This window comes from Mercenaria mercenaria, chromosome 8 (genome assembly GCF_021730395.1).
Source record: "Mercenaria mercenaria strain notata chromosome 8, MADL_Memer_1, whole genome shotgun sequence".
Taxonomy (NCBI): domain Eukaryota; kingdom Metazoa; phylum Mollusca; class Bivalvia; order Venerida; family Veneridae; genus Mercenaria; species Mercenaria mercenaria.
The window spans coordinates 74118249-74129576 of NC_069368.1; the positions used below are offsets into that span (position 1 = coordinate 74118249).

Sequence of the window (11328 nt, forward strand, 5' to 3'; positions counted from 1 at the left end):
GATTGTCCTAGAGGCCCTGAAGAAATGGCCCTTGAATTACTGAAAAATGTGAAAATTGAGTGTCTGCTCTCACTTGGTTAGTTCTAATCCATTGTTGGCAGAACTTGGTCATAATGTTTGTGCTTAGTATCTTGGCCATATTCAATTACCAGCTTGATTGTCTGAGAATCTCTGGAGGAATGGCCCTGGAAACATGAAAAAAATTGCAAAATTGAAGGTTTCCTCTAGAACTTGAGTAGCTCTTATCCAATTTTCACCAACCTTGGTCACAATGTTTATGGACATAATATTTCAGACAAGTTTGATAACCAGCTTGATACTCCCAATCACTATTGAGGTACAAACCATGAATTCCTTAAAGTTGTTGTAATGACAGTGTCATGATAACATAAGCAGTTCTTATCCAATGTTCACCAAACTTTGTCAGAATGTTTATTGGCCAAGCTTAGTAACCAGGTGAAAAAGTCTTTGTTGCTATGGAGTTATGGCCATGAATTAGTTGAAATTGAGAAGATTAACAACTAGTCTGTTCAAAAGTAGAATATTTTAAAAGTCAAAAGTAACTTCCTGCAGCAGGTGTCTATATTTACCACTTTTGTTCTAGATTCTATTCACTTCGGTTACCAAAACTTGGGGAAAGTGATAAATAGGGATTGGCTTCTCACTGCCAGGGAGAGACATTTGTTGACAAAGTCTTTGTAATAGAGAAAGTTTTAGTCAAAACAGGCATTCACTATACAATGTATATATAAGACATATAAAGCAGCCAGCTTGTTCAAAGATTGTTAAGGTTATTTTGAGGTATTCAGTTTATAATTGCTTGAAGACTAGTTCTTATGTTGAATGTGGGTTTCAAAAAAGAGAGAATTAAAAAGTTTCTGGCTTGTTACCAGTCCAGCAGTCCTGCTGTGTAAAATTGTGTAGGTTACACTCTATCAATTCAATTCCTTATTTATTTCATTTTAACAATAAAATATTCAGACCTCATTTTCAGCACTTTAAAGCATTTCAATGACATGAAAACCATATATGGTCATTTAGTATGACATGTATTCTTATAAAAAATAGAAAAATGTTGACATGTTTTGTTGTATATAAGAAAAATAATCTGTTCTGAAAAAAATCACCCTCTAAAAATGCCCCCATGAAAACAGCCGTTTAGCAATTATGCGTAGGTAGACATTTTTTGCAAAGAATAAAACTTATTCCAGGAAATTCACTATGCAAATGGTCTAGATCTTTTCTCAATACAATAAGCAATAAAAAACCCCACAAATATTTAACTGTCACCTCCTCATGTCACTCATTATAACAGATTTCATCCAAAGCATGGAACTACATTTTGGACTACTTCACATGTAACACTGAGTAGTCACTTCCGGTTTGGTGTAATCCATCCTTAGATAGTTATTTCTTACTCTGTTCACTAAGCTCAATAGAGAGAGCATAAATTTACAGATTGCGGGGTCATGAGTTCAATTCACGGGTGAAGCATACGTTCTCTGTGACGATTTGATAATAGACATCGTGTCAGGAGTCATTTTTAGCTCACCTGAGCCAAAGGCTAAGGTTAGGTTTTGTGACTGCTCAATGTCCGTCGTGTGTCTGTGAACATTTTCTAAAAAAATCTTCCTCTTGAAAACCACTTGGCAGAATATACACCAAACTTCACAGGAATGATCCTTGGGTGGTCCCCTTTCAAAGTTGTTCAATGAATTTCATTCCATGCAGAACTCTGCTTGCCATGGCAACCGAAAGGAAAAACATAAAAAATCTTCTTGTCCAAAACTGCAAGGCATAGAGCCTTGATATTTGGCATGTGACATCATCTAATGGTCCTCTATGGAGATTGTTCAAATTGTGCCCCTGGGATGAAAAGAGGCCCCACCCCGGGGGTCCCAAGTTTTACATAGACTTATACAGGAAAAAACTTAAAAAATCTTCTTGTCTCAAACCACAAGACCTAAGCCTTTGATATTTGGTATGTAGCATTGCCTTGTGGTCCCAAAATTATTCAAATTATTACGCTGGGTTGAAAAGAGGCCCTGCCCTGGGGGGGGGGGGGGGCCTCAAGTTTTACATAGACTTATATAGGAAAAAAACTTTAAAAATCTTCTTGTCTGAAACTACAAGACCTAGGCTTTTGATATTTTGAATGTAGCATTGCCTTGTGGCCCTCTATGAAGATTATTCGAATTGTGCCCCTGGGGGTGAAAAGAGGCCCGCCCCGGGGGTCCCAAGTTTTACATAGACTTGTATAGGAGAAAACTTTAAAAATCTTCTTGTCTGAAACTGCAAGACCTAGACTTTTGATATTTGGTGTGCTGCATTGCCTTGTGGTCCCCTACCAAAATTGTTCAAATTATTACCCTGGGGTGAAAAGAGGCCCTGCCCGGGGGTCCCAAGTTTAACACAGACATATATATTATAGGGAAAAAATAAAAATCTTCTTGTCTGAAAGTTCAAGGCCTAGGTCTTTAATATTTGGTATGTAGCATTGCCTAGTGGACCTCTAACAGGATTGTTCAAATTATGCCCCTTGGGTAAAAAGAGGCCCCACCTTGGGGAAAAAATACTTAGAAAATTATCAGATCATATTTCCTAGACCAGAGTTTCAGAAATCTGCAAATTTATTGGTAGCCCATTGGGCTACCAAAATTTTAATCTGGTAGCCTGAACATTTAATTTAATCCCCCGCCGTGGCGGAGGGATTATAGGAATGGTCTGCGTCCGTCATTCCGTCCGTCCTTCCGTACGTCCGTCCTTCCGTACGTCCGTCCTTCCGTCCGTAACAAATTCGTGTCCAGTCCATATCTCCTAAACCCCTTGAAGGATTTTCATGAAACTTGGGTCAAATGATCACCTCATCAAGACAATGTGCAGAACCCATGAGTCAGCCTTGTCGGTTCAAGGTCAAGGTCACAACTCGAGGTCAAAGGTTTGAGCCTGCAATTTTGTGTCCGCTCTATATCTCCTAAACCCCTTGAAGGAATTTTATAAAACTTGGGTCAAATGATCACCTCATCAAGACGATGTGCAGAACCCATGAGTCAGCCATGCCGGCTCAAGGTCAAGGTCAAAACTCAAGGTCAAAGGTTTGAGCCTTCCATTTATTGTCCGCTCTATATCTCTTAAACCCCTTGAAGGAATTTTATAAAACTTGGGTCAAATGATCACCTCATCAAGACGATGTGCAGAACCCATGAGTCAGTCATGCCAGCTCAAGGTCAAGGTCAAAACTTAGGGTCAAAGGTTTGAACCTTCCATTTTTGTGTCCGCTCTATATCTCCTAAACCCCTTGAAGGATTTTCATCAAACTTGGGTCAAACGATCACCTCATCAAGGCGATGTGCAGAACTTATGAGTCATGCATGTCAGTTCAAGGTCAAGGTCACAACTGAAGGTCAAAGGTTTGAGCCTTCCATTTTGTGTCCACTCTATATCTCCTAAACCCCTTGAAGGAATTTTATAAAACCTGGGTCAAATGATTACCTTATCAAGATGATGTGCAGAAATTATGAGTCAACCATGCCAGCTCAAGGTCAAGGTCACAACTAAGGGTCGAAGGTTTGAGCCTTCCATTTGGTGTCCACTCTGTATCTCCTTAACCCCTTGAGGATTTTCATCAAACTTTGGTCAAATGATCACCTCATCAAGAACTCATGAGACAGCCATGTCAACTCAAGGTCAAGGTCACAACTGAAGGTCAAAGGTTTCAGCTCTGTATCTCCTAAACCCCTTGAAGGATTTTCATGAAACTTTGGTCAAATGATCACCTCATCAAGACGTTGTGCAAAATTCATGAGTCAGCCGTGTCAGTTCAAGGTCAAGGTCACAGCTAAAATCAAAGGTTTTACCCTTTCACTATCCATAGCAGTGGTGGGGGATTTAGCTGTCTTTCAGACTGCCTTGTTTTTTTTTTGCGATGGCCATTTCGGTTTATTTACTATGTGCTTCTATACTACAGTCGATGGAATGATTAAATCATTAGAGGTTTCATAATTTTAGCCATGCGCACATTGTTATCAATTTTGTTGTCTTAAACAGCAATTATCATTACTCCTTTATCTCATTTTAAAAAATAAAACTACATGTATTTAAACTGAGAAATATTATCAGGAGTACTCCAGATAGTTATTGCAACATGGCAATACAAAAACAATTTTTATAAACCTGCAAATTCCTTAGAGCTGTATGAATTGTATTTAACTCAAAATTATTTAAAGTTGACTTAATAATTCTGTCCGATTCTATACATCTGTTAGTTTAATAAACGGACTAGAACCGCGTATATAACGTCTCTCAGTTTCTTGGCACTGTGTATTCACTTATTCGAATTTATGTTTGTCCAAAATAATGTATACTTTCTGATATTTTGCTAAATCATGGTCGATTTTTTTTTGCATGTTAGGCAAGTATTTAAATTGAAAAGCATAAACAGTCAGTGTAAGCACTAAACTGCCTCAAAATCAAATATCTGTTCTTTCTGATCGCTTGATAAATATTGAGGTCGGCGAAACCGAAAGTACACTTTGGCAGGTGGCGCTAAAATGACGTAATTATAAGACTGGTTTGCATATTGTTTTAAACAAAACCGATCACCGACTTCAATGTTATTGGACCAGTCTAAAATCACTCGTGCACATGTTTTTGTAATTTGCCTGCGGGTACGATTAAACGGTTATAGTTTGCTGATTGTGACAGTAGGTGGTAAGATAATTAAAGCCTTGGGCGCGTATCTCTTGATAAACAATGGGATTATAGACAACTATCAAAATTATATTTGAAGACTAAATTATTGATTTCCGGGCTACTCCATACGGAGTTTCAAGGTAGCCCGGCGGGCACGCCCTGAAAAAATTTAGTAGCCCAACAGAACTTTCTGGTAGCCTCCGGGCTCCGGACATGGGATTTCTGAAACCCTGCCTAGACTGTTTAATTATATATACCTGATGTACCCAAGTGATTATGGGTCACCTTACTGTGACCTTGACCATCTGACCTGCTTTCTTGTTTTTAGCTCACCTGTCACAAAGTGACAAGGTGAGCTTTTGTGATCGCGCGGTGTCCGTCGTCCGTCCGTGCGTGCGTGCGTGCGTGCGTGCGTCCGTCCGTAAACTTTTGCTTGTGACCACTCTAGAGGTCACATTTTTCATGGGATCTTTATAAAAGTTGATCAGAATGTTCATCTTGATGATATCTAGGTCAAGTTCGAAACTGGGTCACGTGCCTTCAAAAACTAGGTCAGTAGGTCTAAAAATAGAAAAACCTTGTGACCTCTCTAGAGGCCATATATTTCACAAGATCTTCATGAAAATTGGTCAGAATGTTCACTTTGATGACATCTAGGTCAAGTTCGAAACTGGGTCACATGCCATCAAAAACTAGGTCAGTAGGTCTAAAAATAGAAAAACCTTGTGACCTCTCTAGAGGCCATATATTTCACAAGATCTTCATGAAAATTGGTCAGAACGTTCATCTTGATGATATCTAGGTCAAGTTCGAAACTGGGTCACGTGCCATCAAAAACTAGGTCAGTAGGTCAAATAATAGAAAAACCTTGTGACCTCTCTAAAGGCCACATTTTTCATTGGATCTGTATGAAAGTTGGTCAGAATGTTCATCTTGATGATACCTAGGTCTAGTTCGAAACTGGGTCACATGTGGTCAAAAACTAGGTCAGTAGGTCTAAAAATAGAAAAACCTTGTGACCTCTCTAGAGGCCATACTTATGAATGGATCTCCATAAAAATTAGTGAGAATGTTCACCTTGATGATATCTAGGTCAAGTTTGAAACTGGGTCACGTGCCTTAAAAAACTAGGTCAGTAGGTCAAATAATAAAAAAACCTTGTGACCTCTCTAGAGGACATACTTTTCATGGGATCTGTATGAAAGTTGGTCCGAATGTTCATCTTGATGATATCTAGGTCAAGTTTGAAACTGGGTCAACTGCTGTCAAAAACTAGGTCAGTAGGTCTAAAATTAGAAAAATCTTTTGACCTCTCTAGGGGCCATATTTTTCATGAGATCTTCATGAAAATTAGTGAGAATGTTCACCTTGATGATATCTAGATAAAATTCAAAACAGGGTCACGTACCTTTCGAAAACTAGGTCAATAGGTCAAATAATAGAAAAACCTTGTGACCTCTCTAGAGACCATATTTTTCAATGGATCTTCTTGAAAATTGGTCAGAATTTTTATCTTGATAATATCTAGGTCAAGTTCAAAACTGGGTCACATGAGATCAAAAACTAGGTCACTATGTCAAATAATAGAAAAAACAACTTCATACTCAAAACTGGGTCATGTGGGAAGAGGTGAGCGATTCAGGACCATCATGGTCCTCTTGTTTTAAGATACAGCCTTGAAATTTGGATGACATGTACAGTTTTGCATACTGATCTTAAAACTGACCTTCAGTGACCATGAATGTGACCTACTGACCTACTTTCTAATATTTTAGCATCAGTTTGCCATTTGAAACGTGGCTCATTTTACTCAAGTGAGCGATTCAGGGTCATCATGACCCTCTTGTTATCCTTCACCTCTGAATTATATGGAGAAGTTGGCAATTACTTGTGGAGAATAAGTATGTACTGGTACAGAATCCAGGAACTCGGGTTAGGGTAGCTGCCTCAGTGCCGTTAGATGACTGAAATAATGTTGAAAAATGGGGCTAAACCCAAAACAAACAAACAAACTGTTCCATGCAGGAAAAAAATCGAGTTATATTGGGACAGTAACAGATAGATGATTGCTAAAGGTAGTTCTTGACAGAAAATAAACCTGAAGTCATTGCATAGTATCACTTATCCAGATAACATAAGATAAAGCCATCGTCATAATAATGCTGAAAAACATGTACTCATGAAAAGAAAGAGCTAACTTTCATACTGTTTTCTTTGCAGTAAATATAGATGATTTGAAAAGGATCAGTGCAAGTACAAGCTCTTTTTTCCATGAAAAACAGAGAATACAAAAGGTAAGCACAATTCATTGATATGTTGTGTAATTAATTCTAACTATCCGTTCCATTTTCCTATTAAACAAAGAAGGCTGAAAACTGTGTGTTATTAAACAACATTTCATTTTTCTGACGTCACAATTATTACATCATAGCGTCAAATGGCATAGCGGCGTGCTTGGAAAGAAACTAACAGAAAACATGCAGATATTTAATAGATGTCGTCAAGGATGTACTTTTAAATCCTTGGTAACGTGTTAGAATTGAAATAATATATCTCATTTAGTGATTTGCTCTTGATTAAATTCTTTGTTTTTGCTCAGATGCGTATTATTATATCACTCTGCCTGCGATGGCAGCAGTGTCACATGTAAAGTTTAAAATGCAAGGTAATACCAAAGTAACCTTAGCATGTATTGAATTGAAACTTAACACAAGGCTTTCAAATCATTAAACCTACTAACATAATGAAGTTAGATAACTCTTGATTGATTTTAATTTGTAATAATTTATAATAAAATGAATTAGTTGGTTTGGTAAGTCTAGCCTGACTGTAATGAAAGTTACTGCTGTCATATGGACAGTTCCTGTTATCAGGAATAATTCGAACCTCTGCACGATTCATTTTGATGGATTTTGTGATTACATCAGTCCACGAAATAAGATAGAAAGGAACAAAAAAATAGCCTTTATGTTACTGTTTAAATGCACAAATTCCCAATTCCATGATAAAACTGTTTTCATCAAGCAACAAAATTTTATGCTGACTCAGTTAAGTGGTGTAGCAGAGTTGTTGCCCTTTGATTATTTTAAGAACATTGTATTTATGATGAGTTTACTACAAAACAAAATTTTATTATTACAGGAACAGGAAAAGAAGAAAAAGAAAAAATCAAAAGGCATTGTGAAAACGGAACGGGATTCAGATTTCAACGATATAGCTGCTGCTGGCCGCGGGGACTATGATGACGCGTATTACGATGAAGACTTTATATAGCATCCGTTTCTATGGAAACTGTTTCATTGTGTATACATTATTACATTATATAAATCTGGAAAGTATGAGCTTTTCAAGCGTATTTATCTCATATGAACAATTGGCATAATACAAGCAATTTGGCACAAGCGCTTATTGACATCATAACAGAAGGTTTGATAATAGATAAGATTGTAATTGTATTGTGAAGGTGAGAAGGGGACAGGGAGTAAGTTTGGTTGTGCAGTTTTGAATATCATACCTTAGCCAACTGTTTTACAGTTACAAACATTTTCTGGCTAGGTTGCAGAAATGCTTGATAACTGTTGTGTATGTTGGACTGTATTATTGATTTTCACATGCAATGTACATCCAAGAATGGAGAAGTGATAAAAATAACAGTTACTTTCATTGTGGCTCATTGTAGCTGATTGAGACAAGAAACCAGACTGCATAACTTCTGAATTATTTTTTTTTTACCTGCAATAGGAATTTAACTAACTTGGTAATTTCTCTGACAGCTAGACTAACTAACTTATGTAGAGTTAATGGATTATACCTCAAAACCTGTAAAAATGCTGTTATTTAAATGTGTCTGTTTATTTAAATTATTTATATATTTCTGGCATAATTGGCCGACAGCAGTCAAGTCCTTCTGAACAGTTACCTATCCTTTCATAGAGTATACACCTTGGTGAGTAACAAACAGAGTAGAACACTGAGTAACATAATTGAGCCGTGCCATGAGAAAACCAACATAGTGGGTGTGCGACCAGCATGGATCCAGACCAGCCTGCGCATCCGCGCAGTCTGGTCAGGCTCCATGCTGTTCGCTTTTAAAGCCTATTGGAATTGGAGAAACTGTTAGCGAACAGCATGGATCCTGACCAGACTGCGTGGATGCGCAGGCTGGTCTGGATCCATGCTGGTCGCAAACCCACTATGTTGGTTTTGTCATGGCACGGCTCAATTATGATTAAATACTGTATGTAAACATTAATAAGGGGAGATAAATCATGTTCTATTACTGAACCTGTTGAATTGCTACAAATTTTTATCTATAAAAACCTCTTGTTTATTGTATTACTGTGTATATAAATTCATAATTATTCTTTTTAATTAGATTGAAAAGCATTAGTCACAGTTTTCTTTAAGGACTAAGTTGAATGAGTCTACAAAAATAAATCTAATAGATAGAAAAAGAAGAGTATGAAGTATGTATGCTGAAAAAAAAAAGTGAATTTTGCACATTTCGAACACATATTGTGACTCACCGTGCAAAAAGGACAAGATCAATGTGGATCTGCATCTATTAATGGAACTTTGCCTAGGTCCTAGTTGTGTAACTTAACTTGTGACAAACAGCTTGGAAGAGCCGATAATAGGGCCATACAGGCTTTTAAAAGTCAAAAACAACGTATGTATATATGTTTGAAACCCTGTTCATGCCAGTGTCATGATTTTAGTTAACAGTACAATTAGCTAGAAGTCGTAATGTTTAAGATTCCAAATAAGATGGCATTCCGGCAGCTTCTCCCATTTTAGACATTAACGCCGCTGGTCAACATTCAGTTTCTAGTACCTGGAATAATCTGTACTGTTAAATGACACCTTATATAAATCCCCAGTCCATAGTTTGTACTTGGCTAAATTCAAAACTTGAAGAAAACAGAAAGAAAATTTATTCCTGGTGTCATAAAACAATTATTGCAGGCTTGCTGGACAACAGCCGAAACTGTTGCCTGAGGTCTGAATTTTTCTCTTTATTTTCGTGGAGTTTTGACATTTTGAACTATAGACTGGTGAATAGCAAAAAATAAGGACAAAGTGTATACTATATCATTATTATTTGTGGTGGACTTACTCTGAAGGATTGCATGGTTTTATCAGTCCTCAAGGCACAAAAACAAAAAATGCTTCTCCTTCTGCAACATGTAAAAGCCAGGCGAAATTGTCAGCTTTGACAAAGTCATGAAATCTAAATAATTGCGCAGTATTTGTGAGTGTCATGCAAGTAAGACTTAACTGTTATGCAAGTATTTTCCATGTATCGTACATGTACAAGATCAGTAGTGTAAGAAAGCTGTGAGAAAATTTCCTCAGTTTTTACAAACAGGTAGCTGGATCAATGAATATGTAAGCAGTGCCATGAGAAAACCAACATAGTGGGTATGTGACCAGCATGGATCCAGAACAGCCTGCGCATCCGCGCAGTCTGGTCAGGATCCATGCTGTTCGCTTTTAAAGCCTATTGGAATTGGAGAAACTGTTAGCGAACAGCAAGGAGCCTGACCAGACTGCGCGGATGCGCAGGCTGGTCTGGATCCATGCTGGTCGCAAAGCCACTATGTTGGTTTTCTCATGGCGCGGCTCAAATGAATATGTAAGAAGTAGCCTTCAAGTAGGTCTGTGTTTGGTAGGTAGTTCAACAAAGTACTGTACAGTCATAGATATGCAATATAAGTCTGTTTTGTAATTCGTCCATTAAAATGAATTGTTACTATATTTCAGATTGGTGCATGGCGTCTTGTTTGTAAATTGTCTGTCCAAATTTTTATGTGTTCTTTTTTCCCATCTGTAATATTTAAACAATGCAGTTTTTGGTATAATAAAGAATTTTCTTCTTTGTGCTTAGTACTAAACAAAAGTGCAATTTTCAACATTCTTATAGTCCGTGTCCAATCCTTTTTAAAGTTCCTAATGACTGTTTTAAACAAATTGCTAAAAAGATATAATATGCAAATGATGTATATGAAAGTAATGTTCCATGCGGTTATATCTTTGATTAGTATGGGTTTTCATGATAACTGCCTTGCACATCGCTGGTCATTTTTCAGATTTTTTTTTTTTGACTAATAATCTCTTACAATATATTAAACACATATGTTTTTGGCTCACTTGAGAATATGAATTGGAGCATGTGTATAAAAAAACTAGTTTGGAAAATTGAAAGTAGTCAAAGGTTGAATCTGATACTTGAGTAAATTACCATGTTCATTTTTCATTGAAAAAAAATAAAACCTCGCATATAAAAAACAATATTGTCTGTGTCTTGTTTCATTTGGACTGGCTGCAGTTGAACAACTTTATCTGTTCAGAATGAAAAAAAAAGGTAATGAGAAGCTACCCAGACCAGTCTCCTCCAGCAGTTTTTTCTCAGTATTTTGGGAAGACAACCCATACCCTTTGCAGTAGTGGCATTTTGGTCAAAATTTTGCAGTATTTCTAGTAGTAAATGTAACATTAAAAACCACAGCATAATATTATGAAGCAGACACCTGTTTATTTACAAGGCTTGAATGTTTCTTGATCTTTGTTACTAATTTTTCTGTATTTTTTTTGCAAAGAATTTAGGAACTTTCTGACCACATTGTTTTGTGAAGA

General features: G+C 37.0%; 1 protein-coding gene across 1 annotated transcript in view; it reads left to right on the forward strand.

The window, feature by feature from the left end:
* The window catches only part of LOC123566067 (eukaryotic translation initiation factor 3 subunit J-B-like), a 49073-nt gene extending 38090 nt beyond the window's left edge, over positions 1-10983 (forward strand). Inside the window, exons 8-9 of the mRNA XM_045359900.2 lie at positions 6913-6986; positions 7834-10983. Of these exons, the coding sequence (XP_045215835.2) occupies positions 6913-6986; positions 7834-7965 (206 nt within the window). The 3' untranslated portion in view covers positions 7966-10983. The remainder of the gene's footprint in view (positions 1-6912; positions 6987-7833) is intronic.
* The last annotated feature ends 345 nt before the right edge of the window (positions 10984-11328 follow it).